We start from the raw sequence: 16,342 nt of genomic DNA, 5'->3' as shown, positions 1-16,342 counted from the left end.
CAAACTCATTCAATCTCTTTCACACTGACATTTTCTCCTCTAGTACTCAACCCTTTTTAGCCTGCCTTCTGTATCCCATTTTGGTCTCACCCAGACAGGGCTGATTTGGACTTCAAGAATCCTTATTATTTGGTGAATTCGTTTTAATTGGTGAAATGTCACCTGGGCAATGAAGCAACACTGCTTATACTTTTTCTGTCCTCTAGAGATCAGGAAATTTCACGCTGGAGCAAATTAATAGATAAAAACTATATATCAATAGCAGACATCCTGAAACACAAACATCTCAACAGATTAGGTATATACCAATATAGATATATGCACAAAACAATAAAACCGTAAAGCATAATAGTGGTCTTCATTACTTAGAGAAAGCAAGAAAGATCTTTAAGGTTATCTTATCTAGTAATGAGCATCAATAGGCGAGTTTCTCTATTTTTGAACTTGGCTTTAAGGTTTAACTGAGAAAATGATTTTTCAGATTAAGAAAAAGTGTAATTTAAATTTTAAAAATCAAATTTGTAATTTCTGTTAAGTCCTTTCAATTTAAAAGGAAGGGACTTTCTGAGTTTGTAGTGTAAACAAGAGTTTAACCCCAAACAGAAAAACATTCTTCCATAAAGCACACTGTTTGGGGTCAAAACATTGGTTACTACATTATTACACTGGTTCCTACATGAAATGGGTACACTGGGTTGGGCAAAAACCTAAACAATCATTTCTGCATATTCAGAAACTACTATTCATCAGAATCTGAACACGTCACCTGGAGTTTTACAAATGGAGCGGAGGGATACAAATGCTACTTAATGCTAATTTAGCATTAGTTAAGGAATTGATTGGGAGTAGAGATTAAGTAGGATTTTAGGGAGAAATGGCAAAAGGATGTCAAAGGCAAAAAATATGAAGTCAGCAATATTTAGACTTAATCCCCTTACCTTTAAGTTTACGGTCAAACGCACTGGTTTATTATCTTTCCAGCCCAATTTGTTTCTGAAGAATTACTCCCTTTCAGGGAAGTCAGTTCTGCATAAGCTAGCCTGGGTTTCCTGCAGATCATGACATCGCAACACCATCTTTCAACGCCTCCTCATTCAATCTAGACTGTCGCATTAACAACATTGCCTGTTTTTGAAGCTAGTGTAGCTTTACTCTTTCAAGTATCCTCTCCGTTTCTACACCATAAAATTGGAGAAGAGAAAAGTAAAAAGCCACCTTTTACCATTCCAGACCCATTCAAAAGTTGTGAACATCTCTCGCAGGTATGTCAGATAAAAACTCAGAATTACTGAGAATGCACACTAGGAAGCAAGCTTTACAGTGACTCTGCAGTGAGAGAGTGTCTGCATCGCGACATTCTCTCCTAAGCCTGTCTCACAGGAGACGCCTCTGCCTCCGGGGTTTTTCCTATCTCCTGGTTCCCCACTCGGGAGCTGAAGGGGAAGACCTTACAAGGCCTCTGTCAAAGAACAAGCTTTGGCGATTGAGACCCGGAGACTATTGCAGACCCCTAACTAACGCCTGAATCAACCCCACTACTCGAAGCCCCAAAGACTTGAATGGGTAACCATAATGGCCGCACTCACCCCCAGCCCCGGGAAAGGTGAACATCTCAACCCCTAAATTGCAGGGGCGACCACGGTGGCGGGGATTGGACGAGGGGCGGGGGTCAAATCGAGAAACAAGATCCTCGCCGGTGCAGGATGACAGCGGGAGAAAGCCTGGGACAGCAGAGGCCACCATTCACATTCTCTCTTCTTTTCCTCCTTCCTCCCCTTCTATCCCCACCAGCCGCCGGTTACCGGTAGCCGCTCACCTGCCGGGGCGCGAGGTGCAGAAACTGTACCGATCACCGACCCAGAGGCTCTGTCACTGCGGGAGGGGAAGTCTTCAGCTGCAGAGTGGGGCGGGCGTAGGACGTCACGTGACCCCAAGCTCCGCCCTGTCAACCCCAGCCGGGCTGGGTGCATCTCCTGGGCTTGTATTTTAGCAGATCGTTTGAACATTAATTTCCTTGCGATTAGATTTTAGAAAGGAAAAAAAAATGTCCACAAAGATCAGGTTGTAAACTGCAACGCAAAACGCGTGGGTGGAACGGGTTAAAGTGCATTGCTAAGGAAGTGACGTTTACGCCGTGGTCTAGGGACCGGAAATAGCAATGGAGTTTCGTCCCCCTGGGGCCTGCCGGTAAAATCCCCAGGCTTAAAGGTTTGGGCAATCACGTGATCCCGAAACTGAAAAGTGCTGGACATAAGCCAAGTTATCTAGCCAATTGTTGACTACGTTTATTTGTCTTAAAAACACCTCATTACTTTCCACAGGCTTCTTTACATTTAGAGGAACAAGATTTATAAAATCTTTTTGGGAGACAGGTGCATTTGAAGGTCATACTGGACACTACAGCTGGGAAGACCAGAGTCAGGGAAGACTGAGCTTGTTAAAGTGCGAGAGGAGAGAGGGAGGGGTAGAAAAATCCGGATTTTATCGCCAGGGCCTACCAAGCAAGCATCACAAGTTGTGTCGTAAGGAATGGGAGGAGGAAGATGACGCCAGAGGGCACATCCCAGTAGAAAAATGGAGGTCCTGAAGTAGAGGGGGAAGGGTACGGGGAGGCCTGCAGTGCGGCTGCGCGAGGGGCGGCCGACGCGCCGGCGCGCAGAGGGGGCGGGGTGAAAGGTCACAGCGCGGCGGCGGGTCTGGCTGGCGGCGGCGGGCGGGAGGCGAGTTCCCCGTGTGCACGTGTGGAGAAGCTGCTGCACTAGCGCGGCAGCGGGAGGTACCTCCGCCCCCTCCGGAGACGCAGGGCCGCGCTAAACTCTCGCGGCCTCCGTCACCCGCTCAGCTCCTTGCCTTAGGCTAGGAGGCCGGCTTGCGGGGTTGAGTGGCCTGAGCTGAGGGCGCGGAGAGCTCAGGGCGGCGACGACAACGGCGTTGATATCGGCGGTAACAACGGCCTCAGCAGGCGGGGAAGATGAAAGGGTGAGGAAGGGCAGCGGGGCAGGGCCCGACCGGCAGGGGAGAGGGGCTGCGAAGGGTGGATGAGACTCTGGGCGAAGACCCGGCGGAGGGAGGTTTCTGGGCTTCTCTGCACACGGAGGGGGCGGAGGCTCGGCTCGGGCTGTTGGCGGGCTGAAGGGCCAGCGGAGGTAGGACCCGGGGAACCCAGGATTGGGGCCCGGAGGACGAGTGCGGGTTGATTGGAGAACAGCTGCTGAGTGGGGCGGCGGGGAAAAGCTGTCGTGAGGCTCCTGAGGCCTCCTGCTCCCCGGGAGCGAACGGCAGAGCCACCCGCGGCCCGGCACTCCGAGGGAGCGGTCCGGTTGTCCTCTTCAGATCCAGGCTCGACACTGAGAACTGTGGTCGTTGACACCTTTCGGGGTTATCCAGACTTGGAAGCGGCGCAGAACCTTCTGGAGAGAGCAGGAATTTGAATAAAGAGCACGGATAGGAGTATTCAGAGCTAGTGACTCAACTGGATTTGGGTTGGGTCAGAGCGAGTGGAGGAGGGGGAGAGAGCGTGAGCACTGGAGACTTGGGGTGCCAAAATGTTTAAGGAAGTGTTGCTGATCAATAGGTGGAGCTATTGCTCCAGCACTTTACTATTGCCCCTGGGCCGGGAGGGAGTCCTGGATTCCTAGCAAGCTTTCTTCAGGTGTTTGGCAAAGTTAATAAATATTCTTTCACAGGTTACCCCTTGGACAAAATTAGGGATTATTTTGGTTCGATTATTTCCATTTGGATAAGACGTCACCTTATTATTCAGTTACACACTGTTAAAGTATTAATTACATAATACGGTGTTTCAAAATATTGACGGAGTTAGCCCTTGCTTGCCTTTACCCTCCTTAGAGAAAGAAATGGAATCTTATCAGTGTTAAGAGCTTTCTCAGGTGGCTGAGTTTTTTCTGTTATAGCAAGTCAGTTAAAGAATTGTAACTATGTTTTGAGTTAGGGAAGGCTTTCAAACTGTTCAGCAGCCCTTTTGAATATAGAGTAAAAGTCCATGTTGTGAGTAATCTCATACTGCCTAAGACAAGGATTTAAATACTACTTTAGTGTGTGTATGGGGCTTCCCCAATAGCTCAGCTGTTAAAGAATCCGCCTGCAATATAGGAGACACAAGAAACGCTGGTTCGATCCCTGGTTGGGGAAAGTCCCCTGAAGGAGGAAACGACAACCCACTCCAGTATCCTTGTCTTGTCTGGAAAATTCCATGGACAGAGGAGCCTGGCGGATTGCAGTCTGTGGGGCTTGTAGAGAGTCCCGCGCTACTGAGCACACACGCACTTTTCTTGTGTGTGAGGCTGCAGGAGAGGCCCAAGAACATTTAATTCTATCTTTGTTGTTCAGTTGCTTAGTATTAAAGTTTAGAAAAAATGAAGAAATTTCGCAGTTCCTGCGTTATTTCACATTAAGTTCTAAAGAATTCCAATCAGGATACTAAATGGGGATATGGGAAGTATGTGCTGCACTTGAATCATGATCTAGAATGTTGGCTGTTTTATATGTGATCCAGTATAACGTGGCAAGTTTTATCTCTTTCTTTCCTTGAGTATTAGTACTTTCTCTTGTTTGTTTTTGTGTTCTCATTGGCACTCAATACTTACTTGCTTTTGTTAAAGTAATAAAAATGAGGCTGAAGAGTTGTTGGTGTTGAGGTTGTGCGTGAATTTATAAAGGAGGGCCTCCAAAAATTATTCTGAATGTTTATATCCAAACTCTTTTGGTCTAGCTCATTCTACCCAGGATGTAATGTCCTTCCTGTTACTAACTTGGCAATAGAAATGGGGTCAAACAGCAGTTAATATTCATAATCTACTGTCAGTTAATATACTTATGAGGCAGTTAAGAGTCTTTAAGTCGAGTTTGTATCACCTCTCATGATTGGAAGCTTCAGATCCTGTTCCTAATGGTAAACTTTTAACATGATTTCAGAGGAATAGACCTTTTACTTCTCAGGTGAACTAATTCCTACATAAGATGGAACTTTAGTTTTTTTCACTTGTTAGTCTTATTCTTCAGTTCAGTTCAGTCGCTCAGTCGTGTCCGACTCTTTGTGACCCCATGAATCACAGCACGCCAGGCCTCCCTGTCCATCGCCAACTCCCGGAGTTCACTCAGACTCAACGTCCATCGAGTCAGTGATGCCATCCAGCCATCCCATCCTCTGTCGTCCCTTTCTCCTGTCCCCAATCCCTCCCAGCATCAGAGTCCTGAGCAAATGAAGGCTGGATGTTATTTAAAAGATTTTTAAGGTCCTTGAGTTCAAAGACGTGTATTGCTGTGTGCAGTGTAGTCCTGCCTCTTGGTTTATAAAGGCCTGTGAAAATGAAACAGTGGTTCTGATTATGTGGTTTTTGTACAAAATTTTATTTGCTAAGTGTTTTTTTGGATACTGAGCTGATTGAACTGTAAGTCGGATAGAAATACCTAAAATTGAAAACATGTAGAACTCCTAACTAAATTAATGTACTGTTTGAATATTTTACATTACCTACATTGTCTGTCATTTTGAAACTTTTAAAACTTAAGTATCCTACCTGGTTTGTTCTTAATATTCTTTGTTTATTAGTAGCAGTAGGACTTCTTTTGGCATGTATTTGCTTTTCCGCCAAACAAGATAGATTTCCAGTTGTTAATTACCGCGTGTGTTTATATGCATGGTCTAGAAATTTGAAGTATATTACTTGAGATGTTACTTCCTTTTTACCAAGGTTGCTTGTTTTTATGAACCAGAGACGTTACAGGTTGAATTTGTGGGAGGTAAGCTGATTATTTTTATCTGTTGTTCCTCTCTAGGGAGGGTAATACTCAAGCAAGAAGGTATTGTTATTCACAGCCCAGACTGAGATGGCAGTGTAATTAGTCAATACAATAGAGAGTAAAACTGAATCCATTTACCCTTCAACTGTAGCAAAGAGGTGTTAATTCTAATAAAGATGTCTAACTAGATGCAAATACACGTGAACAAAGTAAAGATGATAGCAATAATAAAGTAAATAAAACAGTGTAGTTTACCAATTTAAGTGTTACAATACAAAGATTCTGGGGACTTCCCTGGTGGTCCAGTGGATCAGTTCAGTTCAATTCAGTCGCTCAGTCGTGTCCGACTCTTTGCGACCCCATGAATCACAGCACGCCAGGGTAAGACTCCACATTACCAATGCAGGCCGCCTGGGTTTGATCCCTGGTCAGAGCGTTAGATGCCCCAAATTGCAACCTTGGGTATTGGTTGAAGGGCTGTGGTGGTGTTCAGTTGCTAAACTGTGTCTGGTTCTTTGCACCCCATGGACTGTAGCCCACTAAGCTCCTCTGTCCATGGGGTTTCTCAGGCAAAAATACTGGAGTCGGTTGCCATTTCTTTCTCCAAGGGGATCTTCCCAACCCAGAGATCAAACTCCTGTATCCTGCGTTGGCAGGTAGATTTTTCACCACTGAGCCACCTGGAAAGCTCAAAGAGGTGTGTCCGTACATTAAAAAAAAAAAAAATCATTGAACTGTAAAAAAAAATTGTGTTCCTTACAGAATGTGTTTTATACTGCAATAAAAAAATTTTTAAGTTTTATTGCTGATTTTGTCAGGAAAAAAAAAAAAAGCCAGTGAGGAACTTGTGTAAACCTGAAATCATACTCTGTGCTTTGTGAAGTCAGTAATTTATGGGATGTTGAGTAAGATGATAAATTTTAACAAATACTTTGTAATGTTCCCTTGCTATGTTCAGACCAGTTCATATAAAATGTAACCTACCTGTACCACAGTTTTAAAAAATCAATGTCCTAACAAAGATAAAGGAGATTAAAAGGAAAGTAAGCTGCAATATGGTATCTATTTAAAGATCCAGATGAACAGGTACAACAACATCATAAATCATAAGATCAGATGTATTTGCATCTGTCCATAAATATAAACTGTAAATTTATAAAGTATATCTACTACCAGTATAGATGTGTGCATTGGTAAGTAATGCTGTGTTACCATCAGTGTTATGATTTTTTTTCCCCTCAAGTTATGGACAGCTCCTGGTGAAGTTCTGAAAAAAAACACCGAATAAGCAAGAATTTATGGATTAGAAAGGATTTTTAAATGCTACTTATATAAAGCATTATCTTTCAAAGCCAGTGCTTTTGCCTAACCAAACTATTATCTATATTAAATTTCATTTTGCTCAATCCTCTCTTTTGGTCTGTAGAAATCCCTATGACTCTTGGTTTTCTCTTCCAGGTATTAGCTATGTCTTCCAGCTTTGTGCCATCTGAGAAGACATACATTTTCAATTATTTAAATGGTGTCCTTTTTTCTTTTTTAGAAGTGCAGCCTACAGAAACCATTAGAATACCAGTAGTAATCAATAGAAACGTCCTTTCCATCATAGAAATGAGAATTGTATGGATTATAGTTTAATAACTACAAAATTATATAATTGTGCTGTCATAAAACACTCCTTTCTTTTGAGCTGTTGTCTTCCGTCATCTCCTAGTCACATTCATTCAGTGCCTGACTTATTAGCAAAATTACTAATTACAGTTGACTGTAGAACAGTTGAAAAGTGTCTTGTGTTACTGAGGAAAAGAATTAAAATGTCAGTTGTTGGACAGTTTCTATGTATGTTTCAGACAACTTGGATATGTGAGTCCAGTGTAAATTTTATGAAATGTAAGTACAGATAAAATATTTCCAAGGAAAAATTAGCATCTGAATTGAGATGTACCATTAGTGTTATGTACACTGGCTTACTTACTATGAAAAATGATTTTTTTAATATCATTAATTTTATTTTGATTACATGTTGCAATAATTTCACCTATTTCTTTTTGCCTTGTTAATGTAGATACTAGGGGAAAATTTTTTTAACAGGGACCTGAACTCTGGACCTAAAAAATTTTAAATTATATATGTGACTTGAATTCTATTTCTCTTGGGCGGTGCTGTGCTAGACCGGGGCGGTGGGGGGGGGGCGGGGGGGGGTGGGGGGGGCGGGGGCACGGGGAGAGACAGATAAATGTCTAAAATATGATCTCTTCCCTTTGGATCTAGAACTCAGATGGTAAATGTTTCAACTATGGGACAACAGATCGTGTGTGGCTGTTTACACCTTTGTGGTAACTGCTTCTCGTTTTAGATTAAAATATTATAATCTAGTCATATCTTCTGAGTAAAGAAAGAGGGGTATGTATTTGCCTTGCCTGAGCTAGTACAACCTATATTCTACCTTTTTTTGATAATTATTTTGGATTGGATAATTCAGCGGAGAAGAATTAGTTGGATCAAAAAGTACTGCCGTTTTTAAAGCTCTGATATTGGTTGCCACCTGACCTCCAGAAACATAGTAACAATTTATACTGCCAGCAGTGTATGAGAATGCCCTTCTTCAAGGGCTGATGAGAAAGAGGAGAACACTTGCAGAAACCTCAGGGACATGGAGGAAGAGGTGGCTACCATTTCATGGGTGGTGTAAATTACTTTTTTCTAGGATGAACGACACAGCTGAGCCTTTATAAATGATAGAATTAACAATTCCTATTTTACAAGTTGGTTTTGAGGACACTGCTGCTGCCAAGTCGCTTCAGTCGTGTCCGACTCTGTGCGACCCCATAGACGGCAGCCCACCAGGCTCCCCCATCCCTGGGATTTTCCAGGCAAGAACACTGGAGTGGGTTGCCATTTCCTTCTCCAGTGCATGAAAGTGAAAAGTGAAAGTGAAGTCGCTCAGTTGTGTCCAACTCTTCGTGACCCCATGGACTGCATATACCCTTAATTCTAGTTTTACTTTGCTGACTAGGTGATAAATGGCCTGCCTTTCTTCCTTCGTTATTGATTACTTGGTGAAGTTGGACATTTCCCATTTTTCTGGCCATTTGTGTATCTTTGTGACTTAACTGTTACATAAACTTCCCAGTTTTTAATTTGGACTTAGATTGCTTTTTTGACTTCAAATTACAAAACATCAAACATTATATTCTTTAGAAAATGGGCTTGAGACATTTACGTTAGTAAATATTGTTTGTGTTGCCAATTTAGAACCCAGATCATTAGAAACATTTTTATATGCAGAGCTTGTTAAGCTCGGGTAGGCAAGGAAAATGTTTTGTACTTAGAAGCATTTTAAACATTTCTTTTTTCTCTTTCCGGAAAACTAAGATATGTTTAAAGATGTATTTGGATTCCTTCCGCCGACCAGACTGTAGAGTTTAGTATTTGTAGCATAATTTTTCTCTAAAAAGGAGACTTACAATGCCCAAAGCATTTGAACTAAAAGCAACCACATGTAGTTTGGTGTGCCACCAATAATTGTTAGTGGCTAACTAATTAGTTGGTCACTAACTAATAAGATTCTTAACTTCTGGGCCTTCATTTCTTTGTCTCTTTTGCAGTTTGTGTAATCTTTAGTTCCCCAACCAGGGCTTGAACCCCGTACCTAACCACTGGACTGCTAGGAAATTCTCTCATTTCTTTCTTTAAAGAGAACAGCTTGAACCTGAATAGGAAAGGCCAGAGATTCTTGTGCCAGTTCTAATCTGTTGATAGTATCTTATCAGTATTACATGTCTGTAATGTAGCTTTATGAGGTCTCCGACTGTGGAGGAGAGAGTGACAGCATTGATTATTAACGGCACATGTGTCATGTGTTTGCCATTTCTGGTCTCTGTCATTTCTAGCTTTCTATGATACAAGAAACAAAACTTTGGAATCATATTTGAATTGTTCTCTTTTAAGCTGCTCTCATTTTTCTCTTTGTCTGCTTTTTGGGACCTGTTCTCCCATCTCTCCCCCTTGGCACTATTACCTTTTACAGTGGAGGCAGTTAAGGCAATATGCCAGGCAATAAACCTCATCTAAAATAGTGTCCATGGTCTATTAATGTAACTATAAATATAGTATGAAACAGATACAGAGGTGAGTCAAGAAAGAAAGCAAATGGGTTCTGGGGTTTTTGAGTAGTTTTGTATAGCCAAAAAAAAAGGGAGGTGACAGAGACAAGGCTAGGCTGGTGGCCAAAGGTAGGTGATGAAGGGCTACTTTGAATTCCGTTTGGTAGATTATGTACAACTTTTTGGAAAGATTTTAAGTAGATAAGTAAAATGGTCAGATTTGTGTTTTAGGATTATTCTGATTGCATTGTGATGCTTTTGTCTCCTTAGCTGTAGACTTTTTCTCCTTATTAGGCTATTAAGATATGGGTTAAAATGATGGCCTGAACCATACTACCAAGAGAAAGGGTATAGGAACAGGTTATAAAGATATTTGGAAACCAGAATCAACAGGGATTAAAATGGAATGTTAGAGTACATTTAAAGCTAGGTTTCTGTATTGGATGACTGATGAGTCTTTGCATAGAGAACAGATTTCGTATAGAGAATGATGAGTTCAGTTTTTGACGTGTTGAATTTGTGATTCCTGTTCAGTTCAGCTCAGTTGCTCAGTCATGACTGACTCTTTGCGGCCCCATGGCCTGCAGCACTCCAGGCTTCCCTGTCCATCACCAACTCCTAGAGCTTGCTCAGAGTCATGTCCATTGAGTCGGTGATGCCACCCAACCATCTCATCCTCTGTCATCCCCTTCTCCTGCCTTCAGTCATTCCCAGCATCAGGGTCTTTTCCAATGAGGCAGTTCTTGTTGATTCCTGTAGACATAGCTTTTATTTATTTCTGCTTGTGCTGGGTCTTTGTTGCTGTGTGAGGGCTTTTTCTAGTCGTGGCAAGCGGGGCTACTCTTCGTTGCAGTGTAGGGGCTTCTCAGCATGGTGGCTTCTTTTGTGGGCCACAGGCTCTAGGCATGTGAACTTCAGTAGTTGGCCCCACGCAGGCTCAGTTCTGGCTCACAGGCGTAGTTGCTCTGCAGCATGCGAAATCTTCCAGGACCAGGGATTGGATTCATGTTCCCTGCGTTGGCAGGCAGATTCTTATACACTGTACCACTAGGAAAGTCCAAAACATCAGTATTTAGGTAGTAATAAGGGAAAAGCTCTAGTTAGGAAGGAGATCACCTAGTTGAACATACAGTAACCATGGAAAATTTTTTCAAGGAATAATCTTTTTCTTTTTACAGTATAACCTTGAATATATGTCCCCGTGTGTGTTTAGTGCTTCTAGTATGCAACCAATTAATTACTGAGATTTTTACACATCTAATATTTGCAGTCACACGGCTTGGAGAACTGATTCACCCACCTCTGCTGTTCCGATACCTGTTAAACCTCTAGAGCAGTGACTGTGAACCAGGGGCCACTCCCATCCCACTCTGGACATCTGATAATGTCTGGAGACATTTATAAGTCATCACAGTGGGGGGGATGGTTATTGGCATCTAGTGGGTAGGGCTAGCAATGCTGCTAAGCATCCCACAGTGCTCTGTGAAGCCCCTCACAACAGGATTATTGAGCCCTAAATATCAAGGCCAAAATGGAGAAACTGCTCTAAAATCTAGATGAGATGAAAGAGAGCTCATCAGTTTTACTAAGGTCCTGGAGATTCTTAGATATACTAAAATTAAATTAGCAATTCTATGAAGTAGTTGAGATTCTGCCCTAAGTCTTGTAGAGGTCAGGTTCAAAAACAAATGCAGTGCAGAGGTTCTGTGCCTTGGAAGAGTACAGTGGTGATATAGTTCAAATGAGGTGGAAATCTCAGCAGGTTGACCGGTTAAGGCCTCAAGAACAGTTGGTATTTAAGCTGTGCTTTGATAAATGCTGAGTGGGCTTACTTTTAGGTTCAAGGAATTTATACTTTAGAGGAATCACTCTTTCATGTAATTTACTTGAAGGCAAGAGTTTAGAATCAGATTATTGCTAGCTAAGAAAATTATGCTCTAAACCCCTTAAATTTTTTATCAAAGGACCATGAGCATACTTTGATCCTTATTAGAAAACAAATTTTATGCAAAGCTGCTTTATCAGTACACCTTAGATAAGTGTTTTTAACCTTGAGAAGTAAAGATGACTCCTTTGAGGAAAGTCATACAGTGTGGCTAACTTTGCACTATAATGACATTCATAGACATAGGCCTAATTCTGGCTTTATTGGTAATTGGCTACAGGCATATTTGTCTGGGCTTCAGTTCTGTCATCTATAAAATGAAGGGGATTAGAGTCAGTGGCTTCTGAGGTCCCTTCCAGATCAAGCCCTTCTTCATATGAGGTAACCAGTTAAAATTTTGTGCCAAGATGCACTTAAATACCCATCTAAAGTATAAAGACTTTAAGCTTTCTCTGTACATCATTTTCTCTTGTTGCTATGTAACTTTAGCAGTCAGACTTTGTACAAAAAGACCCACTTCTGTGTAGTCATACCTCCATCTTGTGGCCTTCCAGAATATTGCCACTAAATTTTGTTTTATAATTATGGCCATAATTAACATTACCTTTAAAAACTAGAAATATTTAAAGTGCTTATCTGATATTGCTACTAAATATTTTACACAGATTATTCCATTTTATCATAGCACTTGTTTTTTAAGCTAAGAGTAAAGATTTCCTACTACTGTATTCTAAGTGCATCGATTATATGAGATTTGTCTGAGTAACAGACGCATCTTGTGGTGCTGCTCTGTACAATAGGAGGCAGTTAGCTGTGTTTTCCAGATCTAAGGATTTGGTTCACATTTCTGTGGGTGCTTGTGCAGTGTCAGTCTGCCCCCACCCCTTTAGATCCTTAGTCTCAAAACTTTGATATGGAGATGTCTTAAGAGTTTGTTATGGATTTGAAAAACAAAAAATGACATATCGTGTGAATTTACTTGAGCTGAGATAATAGCTTCTTTAATAATAGCTGTCTTCAGTTTTTTAGTTAGGGTTGCGAACTCTAGTGCCAACAGGAACCCAGGACCTGGCACCAGGCAGATAAGGTAATTGTGTTAAACAAGAAATGTAAGCTTTATGTAGAAAATCTCTTGGTTTAAAAATTAGCAGCCAACTTAATTAGGAAAAACAAAAAACTGTTGACTCAAAACAGATGAGGCCATGTGGCTGATTTACCTTTTAGGCCAGGAATTTGGGCTTATCTACAGAGCAGAGGTCTTAAACTGATCCATTAAAAATAGTTTATGTTGTTAAATTATATTGAAATTTTATCTGAAGTAAGTAGTTAGTGTAGTGATTAAAAAACCCAGCTTTCAGAATTAGGCCAATTTGAGTTTGAGTCACAGTTCCTCAGTACTAATTACGTGACACACACTGCTTTTCCAGATTAGTCCCTAAACTCTCTTGAAGATTGTCTCTCAGGTGTCTTTATGGGCTCCTGTTCTTTTACTTCTGAAATTCAGGTGCCGGTGCAGGAGACTCAGGAGATGTGGGTTCAATCCCTGGCTTGGATAGATCCCCTGAAGGAGGAAATGGCAACTTGCTCCAGTTTCTTGCCTGGAGAATTCCGTGGACAGAGGAGCTGGGCGGGGTGCAACCATGGAGTCACAAGGAGTCAGACATGACTGAGCGGCTAACACTTTCACTTTCTTTCACATCTGGTAGTTTTTAGATTTTCTTCCCACTACAGACATTCTTGGTAATGTGATCTGTTCCCATAAATAGAAGATCTGCAGTATACATTATTGATATTCCAGGAAGCAACTCTCAAAGTGATGTCTTACAAAAGAAAATTCTTTCCTTAGGAGTTAGAATAATGTAAAAAGTTCAGGTGCATTCTCTCTGCTAATTGTTTTTATCTACTAAACAACATTGCATCCAGTCACATTAGATAGCATTTGAATGGTTATATAAATATTTTAAATGATTATCCTTACCTTTAAAATACTTACCAGTATTATACAGAGGGCCAACTATACTGTGTCATTATCTATAAGGAACTTGAGCCTCCTTGGATCTGGTTCCTCACGGGGCAGCAGAGGGTCTTGGAACAGAGGGACACTGTCAGTGTGGCAGGATGGGGAGGTTGTCTGGCCATGTAACCAGTTACACCAAAAACAGACTATGACAGGCTAGAGATTGCTGAATTTAGATTAGGTCTTTACCAGAATGGAAGGTTCACTCTCATCTGCCTCTCATTTAGCTTCCCTTCTACAAAAACAGAAAGCTTGCTTCAGCTGGAAATAGAGAAGTTTTAGTAGTTTGTTAAAAGTTTGAGCTTCTAGCCTCCTTTTGTTCTTTAAAATAGTAAAGAATAATTGAGACAGTGAGTGCTTTCTACTGAGTTTTAGTATCAGAAATAATGTCGTTAGTAAGTAACTACAATACTGTTACATCTAATACCGTATTCTGATCTGACACCCAGTCTGTATTAGGCTTGTTCAAGTCAGAATCCATATAGGTCCACATGTCCCAGTTGGCTGAAGTATCTCACCATCTTTTATAATCTGACAGTTCTTCCTCCTTTAAAAAAAAATTATTACTTAGAATAGTTTTGGTTATGGTTTTAGATTTATATTTCTGAAGATGGTGCAGACCCGTTTTCCCTGTTTTCCCACTATCCCTATTAATAACAACTTACATTAGTATGGTACATAGAAAGTGAAAAGACAAGCCATGAATTGAGAGAAAATAGTTGCAGATTATATGTGATAAAGGGCTTATATCCAGAATATGTAAGCAATCTTTATAACTCAGCAAGATAATTTTAAAACGGGAATTTTTTTTTTTTATGAACTAATATAAAAACTCTAGGTTTATTCCAAGTCCTAGATCATGGGCAAAAGATTTAAATAGACATTTCACCAAAGATGTACCAGTGGCTAATGACCAAATCAAAGGAAAAAAATTGCTTAGCATGATTAGAGAAATGCAAATCCAATGAGATGATCACTTTGTACCAGTAGAATAGCCATAAACCGAAAGGCAGTAAAAAAGCATTGATGAGGATGTGGAGAAATTGGAACCTTAATACACTACTAGCAGGAATGTAAATGGTGTGGCCACTTAGGGAAACAGTTTAACAAGGCATTCGTTTTCCCTTACCACTGTAGCAAATAACCACAAACTTGGTGACTTAAACAGCACAGATGTATCATCTTAGTTCTTGAGATCAAAAGTCTGAAATGGGTTTCACTGTGTTAATATCACGGAGAAGGCAATGGCAACCCACTCCAGTACTCTTGCCTGGAAAATCCCATGGATGGAGGAGCCTGGTAGGCTGCAGTCCATGGAGTCGCTAAGAGTCGGACACGACTGAGCAACTTCACTTTCACTTTTCACTTTCATGCATTGGAGAAGGAAATGGCAACCCACTCCAGTGTTCTTGCCTGGAGAATCCCAGGGATGGGGGAGCCTGGTGGGCTGCCATCTATGGGGTCACACACAGTCGGACACGACTGAAGAAACTTAGCAGCAGCAGTGTTAATATCAAGGTGTTGGTAGGTATAATGACTCCTGTCTACCTGGGACTTCAGGATGTGACCTTATTTAGAAATAGGGTCTTTGCAAATGTAATTGAGATGAGGTCATACTCAGTTAGGGTGGGCCCTGATGTCCTCTTAAGAAGAGAGTCTACATACACAGAGAAGATCATGTAAAGATAGAGACAGACATTAGAAACATCTGAGGCCACCAGAAGCTGGCAAAGGTGAGGAAAGATTCTGCTCCAGAGCTTAGAGGGCATGGCCCTACTGACACTCTGATTTTGGACTTCTGGCATCCAGAACTTTGAGAGAGTACATTTCTATTGTTTTAAGCCACTGAGTTTGTGCAGTTCTAAGAAACTAATACAATAGATCTGTGTTTCTTCCAAAGGCCTAAGGTAATGTTTTCTTGCCTTTTCAACTTATAGACTGCTTGTATGCCTTGGTTCATGGTTCATCTTCAAAGCCAGCAGCATAGCATCTTTAAATCTCTCTTGTCTCTGTTGTTGCATCTTCTGTGATTCCCAAGAATCTGTGTGATTACAGAGGGCCCAACCAGATAGTCCTGGTTAATTTTACTATCTCAGGTTCTTACATCTGCAAAGTTCATTTTTCATATAAGATGACATATTAAAGGTTCCTGGGATTAGACAGCCTCTGGGTGTCATCATTCTGCCTACTACAGGCAGTTTCTTTAAAAAGTAAAACATATTTGCCATATGACCCAGCAGCCCCACTTCTAAGTATCAACCAGAAAAAAGATGAAGTATATGTCTGCATACAGATTTGTATGCAGTATTCATAGCAGCATTGTTTATAATAGCCATGAAGTAAATACGGTTAAAATCCCAAGTGGTAAATGGATAAACAAAATGTGATATATTCATACAATGAAATACTATTTAGCTACTGACAAATTGGAATAATAGTTGAACCTCAGAAACATGCTGTGTGAAAGAAGTCTAGTTCAAAAGATCACGTTATATGAAATGTTCAGAAATGGTAAGTCTTGAGAAAGAAGGTGAATTTAGTGGCTGCCTTGGAGTAGGTAAGGGGATTTAT

General features: G+C 41.2%; 2 protein-coding genes across 3 annotated transcripts in view; one reads left to right on the top strand and one right to left on the bottom strand.

Annotated features, from left to right (window-relative positions):
* Positions 1-1,854, bottom strand: part of ATP6V1A (ATPase H+ transporting V1 subunit A) — a 63,086-nt gene extending 61,232 nt beyond the window's left edge. The window contains exon 1 of the mRNA XM_068986429.1: positions 1,817-1,854. The gene's annotated coding sequence lies outside the window, so the exon portion shown is untranslated. The remainder of the gene's footprint in view (positions 1-1,816) is intronic.
* Positions 1,855-2,707: 853 nt separating this feature from the next.
* NAA50 (N-alpha-acetyltransferase 50, NatE catalytic subunit) overlaps positions 2,708-16,342 on the top strand; it is a 31,350-nt gene continuing 17,715 nt past the window's right edge. For both annotated transcript variants that reach the window (XM_068966030.1, XM_068966020.1), the window contains exon 1: positions 2,708-2,979. In XM_068966030.1, coding sequence (XP_068822131.1) covers positions 2,972-2,979 — 8 coding nt within the window. In that variant the 5' untranslated portion in view covers positions 2,708-2,971. The remainder of the gene's footprint in view (positions 2,980-16,342) is intronic.

This window comes from Capricornis sumatraensis, chromosome 1 (genome assembly GCF_032405125.1).
Source record: "Capricornis sumatraensis isolate serow.1 chromosome 1, serow.2, whole genome shotgun sequence".
Lineage (NCBI taxonomy): Eukaryota > Metazoa > Chordata > Mammalia > Artiodactyla > Bovidae > Capricornis > Capricornis sumatraensis.
The sequence above is the reverse complement of the archived record's forward strand: the minus strand, read 5'-3'. Positions and strand labels throughout refer to the sequence as shown.